The sequence below is a fragment of the Saccopteryx leptura genome, chromosome 1 (assembly GCF_036850995.1).
Source record: "Saccopteryx leptura isolate mSacLep1 chromosome 1, mSacLep1_pri_phased_curated, whole genome shotgun sequence".
NCBI lineage: Eukaryota > Metazoa > Chordata > Mammalia > Chiroptera > Emballonuridae > Saccopteryx > Saccopteryx leptura.
In genome coordinates, this window is record NC_089503.1 from 100,234,899 (window position 1) to 100,256,981 (window position 22,083).

Consider the following 22,083-nt stretch of genomic DNA (forward strand, 5'->3'; position numbering starts at 1 on the left):
GACAAATCAGTTCACTGATACTCTTTTCAGTACAAAGGTGTTTTAGACATGCTTTTAGCAGCAATGACCCCACCATCTAAAACGGGTAAAAGGGGGAATAACCTTGATGCATGATGTAGACTTCAAGTTACACCTGCTCAGTCTCCTCTTCCCTTTTTCTGATCTTGGTTATGGCCCATCAGTGACCCAGCTGTTTTGTAGTGATGCCTCCTTTACGTCTCTGTGCTGTACTTGTACTTTCAGTTTGCCAGGCATCCTCTCCTCTGCCCATCCTCCCTGATCTCCCTCCTGTCTGTGGAGGCTCCTCTCCCGTCTCCCAGCTCTCCAGCTCCCAGCCCTTCTGATGGTCCCTGTCTGCTTTCCATCCTTTCAAGAGACCTGACAAGCCCTGGCCTCCCCTGGGGGTTGTTCTATGACTCCTTCGCCTCTCAGTCTTCGTCCAGTGGTGCAGGAGATGAAGGGAATGAACGGGGAAGATTTCCCTGTGACTCCTGAAGGCTTGGGACCCGACTCAATAAATTGGCTGTCTTCTTCTTGTACTCCAGCAGAGGGCAGCCGCTCTTTCAGTGAAGCTGCAGAGGGAGCCAGAAACCTTCAGGGTCCAAATTCCTTCTGAAAGCTCCATTTGTCCCTACAGTCGGTCAGTCACCGGGATGTGACCTGCCCCATTTTAGAAGGTGAAACTAGGCATCCGTAGAGTAGTTCATGGTAATGAGGGTCATTTATTGAGCACCTTCTATTTGTCCTGCCGCCCATCAGTGTTATACATGATAAAAGACAAATAAAAAGGGAAATTTGGCTACCTTCATTCTAGCCTCTGCCTCTTCCCACCAGACCCAATGATCCTTAAAGTCTTAGGTTTAGCATTATATTAAAAAATACTTCTGTGCAGGTGCATCCACATGACATAAAAACACAAGAGTGCCTGGAGGGAAAAGTACATCTCCACATGGCTCCCCACAACTGAGTTCCCCACGTAGGGGACGGACATTGTTAAGGAGCTAATGTGGCATTTGCTCCTAGGTATCCGGTTACTGGATGGACCCCTTACAGACAGCATGGAGGCTGTCGCGTTCAACAAGCACTATCAGATAAACGACATCTACAGTTGCAGGTGAGACAGAGCCAGGAACAGGTGAGCGGGAAAGAGGCTCAAACAGTGGTACTAATTCTCTAACAAAAGAACAGCAAGTGAGTAACTCTAGTGGGTTCCAGCAGGGGCCTCCTCATTGGATTCAGCCTATAAACCCATTGCCCTTATTTCTCCAGACCCCCAGCCACTGGGTTCCTAGTCTTAAGCCACATGTCACCCGAGTAATCAAATTGCCATATGAGGCATGCTCGAGCTATTTAACAAACTCATAAGGGCTCTGGAAGAAAGTGGGCTTTCCTTTCCACCCATAGCTAAGCTGAGTGCCCAGTGGCAGTCCCCTCTACCTACACATAAATGTAGCATCAGGATGTGGTTATGGTGAGTGTGGGGATGGGGTTAAAGAGAAACTGAGATTGGGCAGCCCCCATGGCACTGCTGTACCTTTTCGACCCCTAACTGGTGCCTGCCTTAACTCCATGACATCCACAATGTATATTTCCTCTTAGAGAAGAAATGGAGAACTCCTCGGACCTGGGACTATGCAGATTGGGTCCCTCCCTCGTGGGTGCTCTCCGTGAAGCCTTGCCCAGACCCCCCTAGATCAGGAAGATGGGACCCTCTCCCTCTCCACCAACGTGTCCTGCCTCCAGCTCCCTGAGACCTGAAAAAAGTTTTTTGTTTTTTTTTTTTTTCTTTTCATTTTTCTGAAGCTGGGAACAGGGAGAGACAGTCAGACAGACTCCCGCATGCGCCCGACCGGGATCCACCCGGCACGCCCACCAGGGGCGACGCTCTGCCCACCAGGGGGCGATGTTCTGCCCATCCTGGGCGTAGCCATGTTGCGACCAGAGCCACTCTAGCGCCTGAGGCAGAGGCCACAGAGCCATCCCCAGCGCCCGGGCCATCTTTGCTCCAATGGAGCCTTGGCTGCGGGAGGGGAAGAGAGAGACAGAGAGGAAAGCGCGGCGGAGGGGTGGAGAAGCAAATGGGCGCTTCTCTTGTGTGCCCTGGCCGGGAATCGAACCCGGGTCCTCCGCACGCTAGGCCGACGCTCTATGAAAAAAGATTTTTAAGAGCAGGTTAACATAGTCCTAAATTGGGAAGGTTTCCAAGGGAAAGAACCTTAGCATGAACTTCTCTTCTCCACTTTGGAGCGGAGGCTGAACCTTCGAACTTTCTGTCCTTTCATCATGGAAGTCCTGACCTGGAACCCTTTGAGGAGAATGAGCCCAGGCAGAGGGGTGGCCAGCTGAGATGGGGCCTGTGCAGGCTGCCACAGCCTGACTCTGGCTCTCCCCTCTGGGCCTTCCTCAACAGCTGGGGACCAGATGATGACGGGAAGACGGTAGATGGCCCCCATCAGCTTGGAAAGGTAACTGAGCTGCATGCACCCTCTTCATTCAGTTCCCAGAATACTGTAAGTCAGTCCCTCTCCCACCGCACCTCACCCCCACTTGTAGTGCCAGGCTTATGCCATCTAACCCTGCTACCTCTTTTCAGGAGGAGCACTCCTAACTGGGAGAAGGAAGGTGGAAGGGGTTCCCATGTTCTGAAAGAGAAATGGAATCAGTGCTTTGAGATGGGCTTCCTTAGGTTTTGTGCTTGGCTCCTCATTTCTGGCCCCGCCCTCTGTGATAAGCAGAGAACATCCATCAGTAATTGCTCAACTAACAGCTTCCTCCTTCCTTGTGTCCACCTTTAAATCTCTTCTTCCCGTGCCCACTCCCTTTGGGCTTTTCTCCTTCCTGGAAGCGGAGCGGAAGGCAGCTTGTATGGAAGGTCTAGGTTTTTTTATGAGGTTCTCAACTGACGGCATTTTTGCTCCTCAGGCTGCTTTGCAACATGGGGTGATTGCTGGCCGCCAGGGCTTTGGGAGCATCTTTGTGGTAGCCAGTGGCAATGGGGGCCAGCACAATGACAACTGCAACTACGATGGCTACGCCAACTCCATCTACACAGTCACCATAGGTAGCAACCTTATGGTCCCGTGTATGTGTGACTCGGTGGTAAGCGGACTGTGTATGTTGGTATGTATGTGTATGTGCACGCGCGTATGTATGTGTGTGTGAGAGAGAGACTGCGGTGACGGTATTTCGGTGTGTGTATGTCACTCTGGTGAAGGGACTGTAACCTAGTGTGTGTGACTCAGTGGTGTGGGGATTGAATCTTGGTGTGTATGTGTCACTCAGAAGGGAACTGATTATTGGTGTGTGTGTGTGTGTGTGTGTAACTCTAGTGAGGCTAGTTCAGTGTGTATGTGTTGCTCTGTGGTGAATGGACTGTACCTTGGTGTGTGTGACTCAGTGGTGAGGGGATTATACCTTGATGTGTGTGTCACTGTGGTGAGAGGGTTGTGCATCCTGGTGTGTGAATGTGTCCCTGCGGTGAGGGGGTTGTGTATCCTGGTGTGTCTGTGTGTCCCTGTGGTGAGGGGGTTGTGTATCCTGGTGTGTCTGTGTGTCCTTGTGGTGAGGGGGTTGTGTATCTTGGTATGCCCAGCTTTTGTGTGTGTATACTGTCTGAGCATGACCTCCTCATCGGGTTCAGAGCATTTGGAGGACTGGCCCTGCTCTCGCAGAATTTCAGGCTGTGCTCAGAAGGTCCTGGGCCCTGGGAAACAGCCCAGCTTCTGCGGATCCGCCACCTACCTCACCTACTGTGGCTGGTTAGCCTCTGTTCCAGCCTCTCGTCCCCTTGACCTGTGTGCCTGCCATAGCATTTGCCATCCCAGTGGTTCTTATTTACTCACCCAGCTTCCTCCTTGACTCTTGAGCTTCTTGAGATGAGGACTATCCTTTTCTGTGTGGCCTGCATGCTCTGCACAGTGTGTGACTCACGGTAGATAATAAATGCTGAGCAAATTAATGTAGGTATAGAGGCGGGTTGCCCCCAGTTCTACCCTGGAGCAAGCCTGCTGAAAGAATGGTGTTTAGGGCACAGAATACCCTCTGCCACTGGAGGTTGCCTGTTCAAGTGAGGGGTGTGGGCACTAGGAGGCACTTGGGCCACTGAAATCATTTTTTAAACTCAAGACCACCTCCTAGTTGAAAACTCAGAGGTAACTCGGACATTATCAGGATTTTCTCTCAGCTCCCTTTTCCCTGCTCTGTCCCAGGGGCTGTGGATGAGGAGGGACGGATGCCTTTCTATGCAGAGGAGTGCGCCTCCATGCTGGCGGTCACCTTCAGTGGTGGGGACAAGATGCTCCGGAGCATTGTAAGTGCCCCCCGGCCCTGTCCCATAATCCTTTTCTCAGGCAGCACAGTCACCTTCCTTCCTGCTCCCTGCCTCCCTGTCCTGTCCCTTGGGTCCTTCTTCCCTAGCACACCTCTGTCCTCAGTGTGCCTCCGCTGGGAGAGTGGAGCTGAGGGCACCGAATACCGTGAGGTGGTTTTTATCTTTAAAACTTTAGCTTACAGCAGGGGTCAGGAACCTTTTTGGCTGAGAGAGCCATGAACACCACATAGTTTAAAATGTAATTCTGTGAGAGCCATACAACAACCTGTGTATGTTACGCATTATCCAATAAAAATTTGGTGTTGTCCCAGAGGACAGCTGTGATTGGCTCCAGCCACCCGCAACCGTGAACATGAGCGGTAGGAAATGAATGGATTGTAATACATGAGAATGTTTTATATTTTTAACATTATTATTTTTATTAAAGATTTGTCTGCAAGCCAGATGCAGCCATCAAAAGAGCCTGGCTCGCGAGCCATAGGTTTTCGACCCCTGACTTACAGCCTGTCCAGGCAGTGGCGCAGTGGATAGAGCATCAGACTGGGATGTGGAGGGCCCAGGCTCGAGACCCCAAAGTCGCCAGCTTGAGCGCGGCTCATCTGGTTTGAGCAAAGCTCACCAGCTTGGACCCAAGGTCGCTGGCTCGAGCAAGGGGTTACTCGGTCTGCTGTAGCCCCCCCCCCCCCAAGGCACATATGAGAAAGAAATCAATGAACAACTAAGGTATCGCAAAGAAAAACTGACAATTGATGCTTCTCATCTCTCTCCGTTCCTGTCTGTCCCTATCTATCCCTCTCTCTGACTCTCTGTCTCTGCAAAAACAAACAAACAAAAAAAACTTTAACGTACAAATGTATATATCGTTAGAGCAACTGCAACGTATCACATTAACTAAGGAACTTTGAAATGTCTTTCTTTGGTAGAATTGGGCTTTGGCTAATCCCTGCAAGCTTAAGAGAATATCATCATTCCATTGCTGTTCAGCCCTTACGTAAATACTGTGCGTTCTGCTCATGGTCATGTTCAGGAGTCGAGCTCGTGGCTGTGTTTATGGGATGGGCAGGATAAGGAGCCAGGGGAACGCCTGTCGGAGGGCTCTTTCCTTGGAGCCACAGCAAACAAGAGATTGGATAGAGCAACAGAGTGGAGCTCACAAACTCTGGGAACATTTTAAAGAATTCAGGGTCTAGTGCATACACCCCGCTGGCTGAGCTCCATGCCAACATCTTCAGTCTCCGGGCTGTCAGCCCAGAGCTCTCTGCCCGCCCCACTGCCCATAATAGAGTAAAATGGGAACAGAATAGAATGAAGTGGGGACAGGCTCCAGATGAGCTGTGCTGGGGCGGCGTGTCAGGTTTCTCCAGTGGCGGTGCGGGGAGGTCTCTCTGGGGCCACTGGGAATTAGGCTGCTTTGTCTCCTGCTGGGTCATATTCACTTTCTAAAAGTGAAATTTTGTTTTGCCTGTAAATGACTTCTGGTTAACACAATGTTCCAAGGCTCTGGGCCAGTTGGCCGCCCCTCCCCTCTCCCTCCCTGGGGAGAAGAGAAAAAGGAGTGGACTAAAGGAAAGGAGCAAGGGGAAGCTTTGCTCTGCAGGCGGGGGTCTAGGTGCAGAGGGCACCCCCCCCCCCATCCCCACAAGGCTGCACTGGGCTCGGAAGAAGAGCTGGAACATACTGTGCTCTTCATCCCTGGCAGAAATCCATCATCCCAGCCCCACCCAGGAACCTACAGGGCTCCCCAGGCATAGTTGTCAGTCTTGCTGTGAGGGGTCTGGCTTTTGTCCTCTTGATCAACACCACTTCTTACCCTCACCCACACCCCCACCTTCCATCAGAAGTGTAACTTGTCCAGAAACGAAGAGTTTGTTTCTCCAGTTTTTCATCTTTGGGATGCCCTTGCCTTGGAAAGCTCCTGCTGCCAGTCAGTGGTCAGTGACCGGCTGGGGGACACTGTCTTCCTGAGGGCAGGGTGGGGAGGCACAGGCTACCCACCATTTGGCTGCCAGGGGCACATTCCTGGACTTCCCTGTGGCCGCGGGGGCTCCTTCCGCCGTAGGCACATTCCCAGGCCTCCCACCTACACACTAGACTGTCACCGTGAGGCTGTTTCCTTAACAGGAAAAAATCAATCTGCTCCTGGCACTGGCCAGGCTCCTCAGTCTCATTGAGACTACAACTTGGGAGTTTTTTCCTTCTCTTCTGGGAGTGCATGGCGTCTGAGTGAAAATTATATGTCTTGGCAGCTGCTGTAACAGCTGGGAGGGAAGCAGTGAGCACAGTGGAGGAAGGGCAGCTCTTGGCAGAATTTAGGACCCTGGTATCTGACCCAGAAGAGAAGGTTGAAAGAAAAAATATTTCTGGTCTTAACCTTAGCACCATGTGCTACAATCAAAGTGCCGTATAGTGGAGCAGATCTAGTCAGAGCCTTCTGCAGCTAACCCCTGTGTGCCTCCAGGGTTGCTTACAGCATAGAAACAGCTCGATGCTGACCTGACTGGTGGTGGCACCGAGGATAGAGTGTCATCCTGGGATGCTGAGGTCCCAGGTTCAAAACCCCAAGGTTGCCAGCTTGAGTCTGGGCTCACCTGGCTTGAGTGCAGGCTCACCAGCTTGAGCAAGGGGTCACTGGCCTGAGCCTAAGGTCACTGGCTTGAGCAAGGGGTCACTGGCTCAGCCTGAGCCCTGCAGTCAAGGCATGTATGGGAAGCAATCAATGAACAACTAAAGTGCTGTAACTACGAGTGGATGCTTCTCATGTTTCTTCCTTCCAGTCTCTCCTCAAAAAAACACAAAAAAATTAACGCTGAACACCTGCCACTTCTCCCCTCCCTACCCCCACTCTCACCTCCCACTCTGAACACAGGTAGAGAAGGGGACTCATGGAAACCATACTAAGGCACCATGTGGTGGGCAGCTCATCCTGTCAGTTGCCACAGACCAGGATAGTACGGACACTAATCCCTTACCGAGCCTATGGGGTAGACAAGGGGACAGTCCCCTCTCCCTGGGAACACGTTCCCTTTGTTCGCACTGATGTCACTGCAGCTCCTTATCACTGAGCAGCCGAGTTGGATTTCCTGGAGGGTGCCGTCACAGTTGTCCTAGCTCCAGCCGGGGCCCAGGAGCTCCCTGACCACTTCCTCTGTCTAGCATGGTTGGAGGGGCCGGAGGGTTGGGAGTGGGGGTTGGGGTGGAGAATTTGGGGATGGAGAGTTAGAGCAGCAGGAATCAGGATACTGCCCTCTGTAGGTAGGCTTCTCCCATGCCTCTACCTGCTTTCCCACACAACTAGACCCTCATAAGTGGTTCTCTAATGTCTATCCTCTTTCTCAGCCCTACAGAGAGTCTCTTGTGAGGTCTAGAAGGATTAAAGGTCTCCTTTGCCCTGGCCTGCTACTGGGCCTCACTCGGGTCAAAGACTAAGCTCTCACAGAGAAGGGCCCTCCTGAGAGGCTTGTTCTGAGGACCAGACTAACCACACCCTCTATAGCACCTGTGAACAGTCTCAAACCCAGTCCCCTCCCCTCCATTTCACTGACCAGGTGACCACTGACTGGGACCTTCAGAAGGGCACAGGCTGCACTGAGGGCCACACCGGAACCTCCGCCGCAGCTCCCCTGGCAGCTGGCATGATCGCCCTCATGCTGCAGGTGCGGCCCTGCCTCACGTGGCGTGACATCCAGCACATCATTGTCTTCACGGCCACCCAGGTGAGATGCTAGCAGGTAGACAGAGGACCCAGCCAGCCTACCCCAGATTTCAGATCCCAAGGACTTACAGGGATCAGGACTCTTCAGATTCTAAATGTTGCAGACGCTAGGAGCTTACTCCCATGTGTGTAGAACAGGGGTGGGGACCCTGTCAAGACCAAGTCCTAAACACATTCGCACCTAGTCCGATGATGCCATTTTACCTGCAAGAGAAAGCTCCAGGACACTTCCTCTTGGGAGTCTGTGACTCCTGGCTCCTCTAAAAGCAGGCCCTTGGGGTGGTGACGTCATGGAGACTGACCTTTTGCCTTAGCTTTCCTTGGGGAATGCATTCCTCATGGCATGGCCGCCCATAGTGGGAGTGCCTGGGTGGGATCATCCAGCAGGGTGAGCAGGTAAACCAGAGTTAAGTTGAAATCCAAGAGACTAATCAGGACCTCTGTCTTGTCAGTATGAAGATCGCCGTGCAGATTGGGTGACCAATGAGGCGGGCTTCAGCCACAGCCACCAGCATGGATTTGGCCTGCTCAATGCTTGGAGACTCGTTAATGCAGCCAAGGTGAACAGTGTTGGCAGGGCAGGGAGCCTGCATAGAGTGACCAGGGGAGGGGACTTGATGCCTAGACCATTGCCTGGCATGTTGTACGTGCTTAACAAATGTCTATTGATTCATCTCTTCTCATCCCAGCTGACACCCATTTTATAAATGAAGAAGCAGGCTGAGAGTTCTAGTTGAAGTTTCCAAACCATTTGGAGGGAGTCGGGGAGACCTGAGTATACCTTGGAGCCCCAGGGTGCTCTGGTTCTCACCTTCCTCCCTGGGCACAGCCATTTCCCCTGGCTGCTTGACTTGGTGCCATAGGGAGCCCTCCATGATGTCAGCAGGAGCCTTGGGAATGAGAAAAGGTGGTGAGGAGAGGAAATACAAAGAGCTGGGCCCTGAAGATCAAGTGGATGAGAGAGAGAGAGAGCTCAGCCTGGTCTTTTCATCCACACACTCCCTTACCTTTCACAGATCTGGACCTCTGTCCCTTACTTAGCTTCCTACGTCAGCCCCATATTAACAGAGAACAAGGCTATCCCGCTGTCCCCTCGCTCGCTGGAGGTACTGTGGAATGGTAAGTAGTCCTCAGAGAAGGGGTTGATCTTGGGCTTGAGATTTGGGGCGGGGTGATGGGGAACTCATCCTGTCTGGGTTCTGCCCCTTCCTTTAGGAGCTGAACTTCAGCCAGACCTGTGGCGTTTTCTGTGACCATTTTAGGACATGTTGCTGCTTCTGAGTTGGCCAGTCCCCGGGCTGCTCAAACAAGACCTTTCTCCCCAGTTACTAATAGTGGAGGGGAGCTGAGCAACTGATCAGGAAGGTGGGGTGGGGGGAGCTTGGGGAGAAACAGCACAAGTGACAGCTGTCCCTTTGAATATCACGCTGAGAACTCACCAGATGGTTTTCCATCCCAGTAGCCTTTGGATGAAGTAGAGAAGTTGGGATTTTCTATCTCTGATTCTCAACCTCATTTAATACGGAGAAAGTCACACGGGGTGTGTTGGGGGTAGGACAGAGGAGACTGTGGATGTCTCCCTAGAGTAGACTGCAGTGGCCCATCTGAGCTGCTTCCATCCCAGCAGGGTCACTGGGGCTCTGAGGTCTGTAAGTCAGAGCTGTGGGTTTTGTGTTGAGCACAGAGTCAGGCACATTCCCAGAGAGAGGAGGCCGGACCAGGAAACTGTCCCGGAGAGTCACGTCTGCACCTGCCCAGAGCCCCCACAGGACGGTTTCCTACCTTCAGCTCCTTGGGGAACTTCCTTTTCTCTTGAGAAATTTTAACAGCGTGTTCACTATTTTTGTGAAGATTGGAGCATGTTCTGTACCCAAACTAGAACTCCATCCTCACTTCTCCTGTTCTCGCAGGCAGTGAGGAAAGCAGCAATTACAAGAGGAGGAATGGCCCAAGAAGGGAGCTCAGAAAGGAGGGTCAGAGGCAGCATCCCTGGAGCTGAGGTGTTGCTGGGAAGAGTCCATTCTCTTTCCAAACTACCCATGTCCAGTGCCTTCTCAGTTGTCCTCTAGGCAGAAGGAAACCCATGGATGTAGTTCACTGCACTTTTCGGAAAAGGAATGCTGTCTTGGAAAGGGCACAAAGCTCTGACCAAGGCAGAGAAGTTTGGGAAGAGTCCCAGGAATGCAGATCAGCTGGAACCCCCAGGCTTTGTCTTGGAAACAGCATGTCTTAGGGATAGTGTGGCTTCTAACTTTTACCTCCCACCAGGACTGCTTCCTGTCATTTAGGTAACAAAGTAACTCCCGGTCACATCTGTCCAATGAGGGTTGAGTTAGAAGAGAGTTAAGGTTCCTTCCAGTTTGGTCATTCTCTGCTTCCCACTGATCAGGGGTGGTGCCCAGCATGTCTGGTAAACTTGCCTAGGTACAGAGGCTTCTGTCCACTGCTTGTTTGTCGCCAGGAAGCACAAGAAAGAACAAATTGTCCTGGGAAGAGGAGACTGGGAGGTGGAATAGTGGAGAAAGGAGGAAGCCAAGAGAGGTAGAGACCCTGGACTTTTGGCTAGTGGAGCCTGTCTTCATTTGGAGGGCTACAGGCAGAACTCTGCTGATTTCTGAGCCCAGCAAAGGTTCCTTCCCCTCTGTTGGGACTCACTTAAACCTGAGTGGATAGAACAGAAGGCACAAGGTTGTTGTGTGCCTGGAGGTTGGAGAAAGTGTGTCCAGGTAATACAGCGTTGAGGACCGCAGTTCTAAGACGGTCAGTCAGAAAGCCTCTTCTCCTGTAGCAAAGCTGTGGTCTTTTCCCACCAAGACCTGGTGATTGAGCGTCTGAGGGCCCGAAAGTGAACTTCATGTGTGGTGGGGAGGTGATCCTGGCACAGGTAGAAGTGTAGCACCACAGGGACCTCCTACAGTGATGGAAATGTCCCCTGTCTTTACTGAGGTCAGGGCCGCTGGCCACATGAGGCTATCAAACACTTGAAATGTGGCTGGTGTGACTGGAAAACTATGATGTTACTTCATCACAATTATATGTCAGTAGCCACATGTATGGCCAGTGGCCGCCACTGTCGTGGCCATGCAGGTTCTCATTGGATTCAGACAGACAGTAAAGAAACAGTGGAGCCCAAAAATGGTGGGCTATCCTTTATTAAAGTCTCCCACCGGCCAACCAGCACCACACAGGGAAAACACTTCCCTTTTCATTCAGGGCTCCCAAAGCCCTGACACATTCTCAGGTTCCACAACCAGGAGAATCTTCTCCAGTTCCTCCTAGAATCAAAGGCCCCACCAGTGCCTGACCTGTGGTGGCGCAGTGGAGTAAAGTGTCGACCTGGAACACTGAGGTCGCTGGTTCGAAACCCTGGGCTTGCCCGGTCAAGGCACATATGGGAGTTGATGCTTCCTGCTCCTCCCCCTTCTCTCTTTGTCTGTCTGTCTGTCTGTCTCTCCTCTCTGAAAATTGAATATCTCTTTCTCTCTCCTCTCTGAAAATTGAATAAAGTTTGAAGAAGAAAAAAAAAAGCTCCCCCCCCCCCCCCCCCCAGTCTCAGCGGAGCTCGCAGAAGCCCCTCAGCTCTGGTTCCCCATCTGCACAACTTTCATTCTCTCTGCCAAACTGGCTTCTTCTTCAGCGTTCTGCATTCTCTCTGCTCTCCCTGCAAAACTGGCTGGGCCCACAAAGACCGCTCCTCCAGCAAACATTAGCAAAACAATGGCCCCTCCCAAGCAGGAATGCAATCCACAATTGGCAATCAACCGCCCTGCTCTGAGGGCAAACACACAGGTGGTTGCCCAGTGCCATTTTTTAACAATAAAAGGCAGCAAACTCAAAAAATAAAAATCTTACAAACTTATTTGCCCAACACCACGTGTGGCGGGTAGCTCCATGCTAGCCAGGGCAGCGCTAGAGCAAGGCAGGCTTTTATTTCTTCCCACTGGCAGTAGGATATGGAGGAACGGTGTGAGGGCCCCTGGATTCCTTCAGCTCTGGCTCTGCCTCTGGCCCTGGGTCAGAACTCCACCAGAGATTAGGAGGGAGAGTAGGGTTTGGGAGGATTGTCTAAAACACAGGAGAGTCTGTGTGTATTTATATTAGGTTCCGGAACACCACTGGCACTTGGGCCTTTGACTTTCTTTGTGGTCCAAGGATGTGACTAACCCTCTGCCTAGGCGAGGACCCTGTTCCTTCACTTCTCCACATCTTCCCTCTCCAGCCCAATCTTGCCCTCTCCCTGATTCCTCCTTCCACCTTCAGACATCCTCAGCTCACCTGTTAGGAAACAAAGTCCCTGCCACCCTTCAACTTGTAACTTTTTCAATCTAATTATCTAAAGCAATTGCTTGCTTTTAGCACAGTCTCTTGACCGCTGAAGCTCACACTGTCACTCATGGCACCCCTGCTCTTGGGAAGGTCCAGGGCCAGTTCAGGGTTGTTCCCCCCTGACATTTTTGTTGCTTCACCCCTATCAACCAGGCCTGTGTAGCAGCCTTTCCCCTCCAGCATCCTGGCTTCTTGCTGCACAGACTCTTCCAGAGGCTCTGCCCCGGGACTGGTTTTCTCGGGTGCTGCCCCCCTGCTCCCATGAGCACCTTCTGCACTCACTCCCAAGTTCTTGGTCCTCCCTCAATATTTTCTTGACAGTGCAACTGGTTTTAAGACTTCAGCTACCACCTCTCGCCAGATGAGTCCTAGATCGAAATCTCTTATTCTGATCCCCTACCAGGGAGAAGGGTAGAGATTTTCATAGCTTCCACAAGACTGTGAGCAAATAAAGCCCTGGGATCTTCTGGCCAGAGGGTAAGAGTTGAAATGACCCTAACGTACCAAAGGCCAAATAATAATAGTGATAAGGTGATGATCATCAACTAAGACTTGAGTGCTTTTTTCTGTTCTAAGTATTAACTCATTTAATGCATTAAAACCCATTTAATTCTGGTGAAATAATTCTAGTGTTCTCACATACATGACCACCAAATCCCTATAGAGAGTAATGAGAAAATACCGCTCTGTATACATGCTAACACAGGCACTCATAGGCTCCTTTTCGATCCATCCCATTTCATTCCAGTGATGTCCTATGTCCCTGTCCTTTACTTCCCCATAAGCCCCTCTGTCATGTTAACGCTCGCCTCCAGCTGTGCCATGAATATTTCCTTAGCCTTTCTATTTCTACATCAGTGTGTGCTGTGGCTATCCCACCGATACATTACATGAACACGTACAGAATTGTGGGTTTCGTTATCGCCTCTGAGAAGCCACCTTGCTTTTCAAGTTTCTCCCATTCCTGCCAGTGCCGTTAGCATTCCCTATGCTCCCAGACTTGAAACTCTGGAGTTCAGTCCCTTTCGTCCCTTGCCCCTTCCCAGGTATTCCCAGTCTCCCCTTTTACTTTTCCCCACAATTTAGTCTTTCGTCGATTTCCCTGAAATGTCTCTCAGTTGATTCATTTATTCTACAGATATGTTAGACCTACCCAGTCTCAGGTACTGTATTAAGGTTTAGTGACTCAGAGATAAGACATGCTTCCTGCCCTCAGAGAGTTCACAGTCCATTAGGGAAGACAGCCCAGCCTGCAGGAAGAGCGCGGTGTTAATAAGCACTGCAGTAGGAACAGCACAGGGTCAGAGGAGAGGCGCTCCTACCACTGTATAAGCTGGCTAGGAGAAGAGGTGATGAAAGGGACATCCCAGCAGCAGGGCATGTGTGCAGAGCTGACGTGGTATCGCTGGAGTATGGGCTGTGAGAGGCAGAGGAGGATCTGACAAGGCAGGAACCAGGAGAGCTAGGTGCCGTGTAAGTCTTGAAGTCTGCAGGGAGCCTTTCTGATAAGTTGTCATCAATTTAAATTAGTAGTAAGGGAGACAGAGAGCAGTCAGAGAGACTCCAAAGACCCGATCTTTTAGAAATAAATACTATCTGTCCCTCTCTCTGACTCTCTCTGTCTCTGCCACAAAAAAAAAAGAAAAAAAAAAAAGAATCCCAGGAGAGCCTGACCAGGTGGTGTGATGCAGTGGATGGAGCATCTGACTGGGATGCAGAGGACCCAGGTTCGAAACCCCGAGGTCGCCGGCTTGAGTGCAGGTTCATCTGGCTTGAGTGTGGGGTCGCTGGTTTGAGCGTGGGATCATAGACATGACCCTATGGTTGCTGGCTTGAGCCAAGTTTGCTGGCTTGAGCAAGGGGTCACTTGCTCTGCTGTAGCCCCTGCTTATGAAGGCACATATGAGAAAGCAATCAATAAATAACTAAGGAGCCACAGTGAAGAACGGATGCTTCTCATCTCTCTCTCCATTCCTGACTGTCCCTATTGGTCCCTCGCTCTGACTCTCTCTGTCTCTGTCACCAAAAAAAAAAAAAAAGGAATATAGGCGGAACACCAGATCTGAGCAAGAACTGCAGTGTGAGAAACAGGAAGACAGTTTCAGCTCTGCTGTGGTTTAGGCTTCTGTGCATCATCTCAAGGTTATATCCAGGAAGCAATTGAATAAATAACTTTGAAGGTCTAGACTGTGTAATGATCGGGGAGTCACCAGCATAAAAATGGAAGAAAAAATTCTGGGAGATGACCAGAGTTGGTGGATAGAAAAAGGGTGAAAGAGGACCCAGGACACGGCCAACAGTAAAGGAGTGGACAGAGAAGGAGCCTCTGAAGAAAACAACTGAAAAGAGATGGCCTGAGAGTACAAGAAAGGTCAGGAGGGTCGAGTTACAAGGATCTAGGACAGTGACACGAGAGAGGGCAAGTGGACAGGGCTGGAGGATGTCCCTGGGTTTATCAAAGAGGCCATTGGAGATGCTGAGAAGTATTGTTCCCGTGTATTCATGGGGCAAAAGCTAGATTGCACTTCGTTAAATAATTAGTGGGGACAGGAGACTATTTCTAGTTAAAGATGGCAAATCGAACATATGCTTTTATCTCTGCTTTCTCCCAAAACCTCACCACAATGAGAATAAAGGAATAAAAATAGTATGAGCACAGGATAAAGAGAATGAGAGAGGAGACCACAGCAAATAAGATATTTCATTACATTTTTGGGATGGAAATGAATGGAGAAGTGAGCAGGACTAAAAAATTATGTAGTGGCCCTAGCCAGTGGCTCAGTGGAGTGTTGGCCCAGTGTATAGACATCCCGGGTTCGATTCCTGGTCAGGGCACAGGAGAAGTGACTGTCTACTTTCCCCCATTTTCCTCCCCCTACTCTCCCTCTCCCCCTCCCGCAGCCAGTGGCTTGATTGGTTCAAACGTTGGCCCCAGACACTGAGGATAGCTCAGTTGGTCTGAGTGTTGGCCTCAAGTACTAAAAATAGCTTGGTACTTGAGCGTTGGCATCAGATAGGGTTGCTGGGTGGATCCTGATTGGGGCATATGCGGGAGTCTGCCTCACTATCTCCCCCCCTCTCACCTAAAAAAAAGAAAGAAAGAAAAAGACTGAAAACGGATTAATAAGAGGTAGACTCTCAAGGACCTTCTCCCATCCTTAGCAGCCAGGAGGTGGCCCCTTCCTTTTGTGGGCAGGAGTTGGGAAGTGTATTCTCCAGAGCTAGGGACCCCAGGTACAGCAGAAAGTGAAAGATAGCACACAGAGGGAGACCCCTCCCCCCAAGCAGCCACTCTGAACCCAAGACACTGGCAGCCAGGATGTGGAAGATTTTTCTTTGGAGAAATGGAATGATCCCTCATCAAAAGACTGATAGCCTGACCTGTGGTGGCACAGTGGATAAAGTGTCAACCTGGAAACACTGAGGTCGCCGGTTCAAAACCCTGGGCTTGCCTGGTCAAGGCACATATGGGAGTTGATGCTTCCTGCTCCTCCTTTCTGTCTGTCTGTCTGTCTCTCCTCTAAAATGAATTAAAAAAAAAAAAAGACTGATAGACACTGATATGTGGGCCCCTCCATGAAGCAGTGCTGTTCCAGTCCAGCCCACCAATTGAAAAGCTCCACCCATGGTTAAAGCTTCCAACTGGCTTTTGGGGATCACTTGCCATTTGAAAAAAAATGCTCCAAATACCTCCCAAATTCTGAGGGACATTATTTTCAGTTGATACAACCCAGCCTAGCTAATAATCATATGGGAAGGTAGACTAAGGATGTTTCGAGACATGCAAGTCTTTCTTATGCTCCACGTGTCTGAAAACTGCCAGAGACATGCTCCCCCACAGAGGAGAGGAAACTGAAGGAAGAAGAGGATAGAAAGACAAAAACAAGGGAGGGAGTTGACAGTGGTAGGGGATGGAGAGAAAGAGAGAGGGGACAGAGGAAGCGAACCCAAGTGAGAGGTGAAGGACCGTCCCGACAGCCGTGCCACAGGTGGAACTGGGACAGGAGGCTTGAGAGGCCGTCCAGTGGGAATACGGGGTGGAGAGAGCCCCTGACTTCTTTGTTGGGACAAAGAGGTTATGTGGCTCTTTTGTGCAATTTGGCAAGAAGTAGTGATAGGGACATGAATTAAAGTCAAGCAAAAAACAGGGCAATTATTAATTCTAGAGCAGAAAACAGCAGATTGTTCAAGAAATGAAATATAATCATTGTGCACTACTTGGCTAAATTCCATATGTTCATAAGGTCATTGTATAGTAAACAAAATATTGATCTGACCCAAAGTTGTGATATAATTCTTTTGAGAAGCCAGAGGAGAGAGAGGGCAAGATAGGGAGAAGATGCGGGCTTGGTGTTACGTCCTGATTTGCTATCATCAGAAGTCGGTAAACAATACATTATTGATGAACTATGAAATAGCCATACATGCTTATTACTTAGAAACGCGAAGGTAGATCCCAGAAGAAAAACAACTAAAAGCAATAAAAAGCATTTGCTTCTGAGGAGTGGACGACAAATGGTGAAGAACGAGGTAGGGAACTGCTCTTTTACAATTATAAGCACTCCAGAACCAGTCTACTTTTTTAAAAGTTTAGTTTTTTTATTTATTTATTCATTTTAGAGAGGAGAGGGAGAGACAGAGAGAGAGATGAGAGACAGAGAGAAGTGGGGAGGAGCTGGAAGCATCAACTCTCATATGTGCCTTGACCAGGCAAGCCCAGGGTTTCGAACCGGCAACCTGGGTTCAGCATTTCTAGGTCGACGCTTTATCCACTGCGCCACCACAGGTCAGGCCTATTTTATTGAGTTTTATAAGAAATGTATGCATCTGTGAACAGATGGGCTGAGTCCAAAATGGCGTCATCCCAGAACCAGTTTACTTTTAAAACCATGTACAGGCCCTGGCTGGTTGGCTCAGCGGTAGAGCGTCGGCCTGGCGTGCGGGGGACCCGGGTTCGATTCCCGGCCAGGGCACATAGGAGAGGCGCCCATTTGCTTCTCCACCCCCCCCCTTCCTTCCTTTCTGTCTCTCTCTTCCCCTCCCGCAGCCGAGGCTCCATTGGAGCAAAGATGGCCCGGGCGCTGGGAATGGCTCCTTGGCCTCTGCCCCAGGCGCTAGAGTGGCTCTGGTCTTGGCAGAGCAACGCCCCGGAGGGGCAGAGCATCGCCCCCTGGTGGGCAGAGCGTCGCCCCTGGTTTTTATTATTTAAAAAAAACACAAAAAACCATGTACACTCACAGTTTGATAGAAAAAGAAAAAAAAAGGATGCCCTGGCTAAATAGCTCAGTTGGTAGAGTATTGTCCCGAAACCAGAGGTTATTGGTTCGATCCCTGGTCAGGGCACATACAGAAGCAGATTGATATTCCTCTCTCTCTGTTTCTCTTTCCCTTCCTCTCTCGCTAAAATCAATAAATAAAAATTTTTTTAATTAAAAAAAAATGGTAAGGATGAATAGGAGGGTAAGAAGTAGAGACAATGAGCCTGACCAGGAGGTGATGCAGCGATGGAGGATCGGACTGGGATGCGGAGGACCCAGGTTCAAAGCCCCGAGGTTGCCGGCTTGAGTGCAGGCTCATCTGGTTTGAGCAAGGGGTCTCTTGGTCTGCTGTAGCCCCCCCCCCCGTCAAGGCACATGTGAGAGAGCAATCAATGAACACCTAGGGTACCGCAGCAAAGAATTGATGCTTCTCATCTCTCCCCATTTCTGTCTGCCCCTCTTTGTCCCCCTCTCTGTCTCTCTGTGGGGTCTTAACTGGTTAGGAGAGAGGAGCTTGATGGACTTCTTGAAGAGCAAGAAAGTGAAGGGCTTAACCTGTGGTGGCGCAATGGATAAAGAATCAACCTGGAATGCTGAGGTCACCAGTTCAAAACCCTGGGCTTATCTGGTGAAGGCACATATGGGAGTTGATGCTTCCTGCTTTCTCCTTCTTTCTCTCTCTCTCTCTCTTTTCTAAAAATGAATTAAATAATTAATAAATAAATAATTAGGTCAAGGAGGGAGTGGGGAAAGTGGAAGGACAGGAGGTTGCTTTCAGAGAAGGTGGTACATTGGCTTTGGAGAGTTTACAAATGGAACTAAAACACACGCACACATGCACACACACAGAAGTCTAGATGGATATTTACCAGCACGGTATCAAGAATTGTGGGAACTTTTTTTGCTTTCATTTTTGCTCAACTACTTTTCTAATTTGTCTTCAATTAATTTGTGTTGCTTTTATAATAAAAGCCACAGTGAATGTTCCTAAGGATTCAGAAGTGAGGGAATCCCAGATAGTGACAAGGACCAGGGTCTGCTCATGGAAATGGGTGCTGACATGGGATGGAGAAAGGTCTTTGGAGCTGAGGAGGTTAAGAAATGTGAAGTTATGGCATCAGATAGGTAGTCCGCATGAACACTCGGTGTCGTAGTGGATAACGGGTGGGGGTACTCTTCCGTGAATCAGTGAGAGGGCGACTGAGCAGGTCAGGAGGCATGGGGTCTGGGAGGGACGAAAGTGGCATCACAGAAGCGTTCACGCCTTTCCTTTCCTCTCTTCTCCAGTTGTAGTTGTCTGTGCCCACACCACCCCAGCCCTAGAGGAAGGCAAGTAGCATTTTAGCTGCCTCCTGTCACCTATTCCTTTCTTACTCCAATTCATCCTACCCAGAGCTGTTAAGAGTAACTTTCCTTAAGCACTTAAAAAACAAACAAACAAAAAAAACCTTCATTCTTGCTTAGTAATCTGTAATAGCTCGTGCTTGCTGTTTAAAATAAGTTTTGAAAGCCCTTCCCATCTTAGGTCTGCGCTGAGAGCCTCTCAGAGCTTCATCTGTGAAATAGAGGTGCTGCTCTCTGCCCTGCCTGCTGGAAGGGACTAGTGGGGGACAGGTACTTTAGAAGGAATTATTTCTCATTGCAACCTGATTTCTCAGTATTCCCCAATCGAGGCTTCTACTCCAGTACCTTGTGTGGGGTTTTTTTTAAAACGTTTTATTTTGAAATAGTTTTAGATTCACAGAAGGTTGCAAAGAAATGTTCAGGGAAGTTCCAGGTACCCTTCTCCTTATGTTAATGCCTTAAGTAATTATAGTACAATATCCAAACCAAGAAAATGATGTTGGTACAATCCAAAGAGCTTATGGTTTATTTGAATTTCACCAACAGGATGTGCACTGTGTGTGTGTGTATGTGTGTGTGTGTGTGTGTGCAGTTTTAGCATGTTTTGCCTTGTATAACCACTGCCACAGCCAAGATTTGGAACAGCACCATCCCCACAACTCTTCATACCACCCCTTCATGGCCACACCCATCCCCTCTGATCCATCCCTGAAGCCTGGCCTCCATCTCTACAGTTATGTCATATATGACTATTACATAAATGAAATCATGCTCTATGTATCCAAATTTGATTTTGGATATTTTATTCAGCATAATTTTCCTTGAAGTTTATTCACTTCAGTAGTTTGTTTGTTTTTTCAATTCTGTATGAAACGTGTTCATTTCCACCCTTCCCTTTGTACATGCCATTTCCCGTCTGGGATACCCTCTGCCAACCCTCTGCCAATCGGCATTCATTTCTCTCTTCAGAGCCTCACTGCAGTGCGCCCACACTCACCTGCCTCATCTCCGTTCCCCTATCAGTTACATACACCTCACGCCATATCCTTGTCCACTTGCAGGTAGGAGGCTGAGATCATGTCCAAATTTAGCTCTCTAATCCAGCATCTAGTACAGTGCCTGAAATGTACTCTGAATTTTTTTTTTTTTTTTTGGATGAACGAACAATTGAAGTTCTCCATTTGGTTTTATACTGTGTCTTCGGTACATGTTGTCTTCCTAACTAGACTAAGTTACTTGAAAGCAGCTGCTGCATCCCACTTGTATGTGCACTGGGCCCCAGTCAGAGTTGCCATGGTGTGACCACGTGGCTTCAGTGAGCATGTGCCTTTGTGTATGTTGGGATGAAGTAAGGGCATGTTCATGGGGCTGGTTTCCCAGCTGCCCAGCCTGACCTCCTACAGTCAGCAGGATGGACCTGCAGATGTCGGGGCTGAAGACCCTGGAGCATGTGGCAGTGACGGTCTCCATCACTCATCCGCGACGCGGCAGCCTGGAACTGAAACTCTTTTGCCCCAGTGGCATGATGTCCCTCATCGGCGCCCCCCGCAGCATGGACTCGTACGTATGCCTGCCGTGATTTCTGAACTGCCTTTGCAACAAGAGCCTTTTCAAGGAAAAGAGAATTGGACACTAGCTCTGTCCTGACTTACCGTGGCACTGGCTGAGCTTGGCAGCGGGAAGCCATTCGTGACAGGCTGTGTGTACGTCCTGACAACGTGCTGAGCACTGAGCTTTACACACATCGCCCCTCATCCTGTAAGCCGTGCCTTTATAGCCTCTTTTTACAAAGGAGATGAGTCACATGAAGCCACACTACATCTAGACCTGTCACTCCCCAGCCTGTGCTCACCCTACATTGGCTTTTTCCATGATAACCCATTGACATGAGTTCCTCATCCCCTCAGACCCCAGGGACAAGGGACAGCACATGAGGACCCCTCACAGCCCCTCCCAAGTGGCTGTAGCGCAGGCAGCACGTGCTACATGGTCATGACTGCTACAGTAAGGTTATTTCTGGGAAAATAGGTCCATTCCTGCTCCATGCCTTCGGGTTTTCTACTTTGTTCTTTCCCCAGGGACCCCAACGGCTTCAATGATTGGACCTTCTCCACAGTGCGGTGCTGGGGGGAAAGGGCCAGAGGGCCTTACAGACTCGTGGTCAGGGACGTAGGTGAGTCTGTCTTGCCTTCCACCAGGGCTCTGCCTTTCATGACTGTCATCTGGTCCCTCTGGACCTCAGAGTCCCCACAGAAATCGTCCCATGTGGAATATATAGGGTTGCCATTGGACCAACTGGGTAGATACCAAGAAGTAAGCCCCATCCAAGAAATGGGCATTATTATCTAAAGTTGTTATTTATACTACCTCTCGTATTCTGTGGAGAAGTGACTGATCCATTTTTCCTCAGGATAGCAACAAAAATTCCTTGTTGAAACCACATTTCAAGTCTTTTCACATATAACCATCCTTCGGCCAGCCCTGGTAGGCAGGTAAGGGCAGGACTAATTTTCACCATTATTTTGGAGAAGCTGAGGCCCACCTAGAGATTTGAAGTGACTTGCATAAGGTCGCACAGTATTTCAGTGAGGAGACTGGAACTTGAACCCAACCCTCCCAACTTCCAATCAGGTTAGGTCTTCACTAGACTGGTGGTTTTCAAACCTTTATTTCATTTCATAGGAGGACATTTTTACTTTCCAAGCAAAATCCCAACTAAAATCCCAAAATATGAAAGAGATAAGGGTGAAACTTCTCTGCTTCAGAGTGACACCTTTCAACCCCCTCCGCCCACCCCTGAGGGCCCCATGAGGGGAGCTGTGGAGCCTAGGGGTCCTAGGGGTCAGTGCGACAGACAACTCCTGCAGGGGACCATCTGCTCAGGTCCCTTCAGGTGGCAAGGCAGGCAGGGCCCCTGCTGTTCGCATGTCCAACTGGAGGCCATGACTCATGACCGCCTCCCCTGCTGCCCTAGGAGATGAGCCAGTCCCGGCTGGCGTCCTGCGGCGGTGGCAGCTGACCTTGTATGGCTCTGTGTGGAGTCCAGTAGACATCAGAGACAGACAAAGGTAGGTGTGGACATATGTGTCAGAGGGAAGGCAACTCCTGGGGAC

The 22,083-nt window shown here is 49.9% G+C and overlaps 1 protein-coding gene across 5 annotated transcripts in view; it reads left to right on the top strand.

Annotated features, from left to right (window-relative positions):
• Nucleotides 1–22,083, top strand: part of PCSK7 (proprotein convertase subtilisin/kexin type 7) — a 29,034-nt gene that overhangs the window by 4,687 nt on the left and 2,264 nt on the right. For all 5 annotated transcript variants that reach the window (XM_066372657.1, XM_066372665.1, XM_066372662.1 and 2 more), the window contains exons 6-15: nt 1,024–1,114; nt 2,411–2,465; nt 2,923–3,061; nt 4,209–4,309; nt 7,876–8,043; nt 8,495–8,602; nt 9,059–9,161; nt 20,374–20,530; nt 21,049–21,143; nt 21,945–22,038. In XM_066372657.1, the coding sequence (XP_066228754.1) occupies nt 1,024–1,114; nt 2,411–2,465; nt 2,923–3,061; nt 4,209–4,309; nt 7,876–8,043; nt 8,495–8,602; nt 9,059–9,161; nt 20,374–20,530; nt 21,049–21,143; nt 21,945–22,038 (1,111 nt within the window). The remainder of the gene's footprint in view (nt 1–1,023; nt 1,115–2,410; nt 2,466–2,922; nt 3,062–4,208; nt 4,310–7,875; nt 8,044–8,494; nt 8,603–9,058; nt 9,162–20,373; nt 20,531–21,048; nt 21,144–21,944; nt 22,039–22,083) is intronic.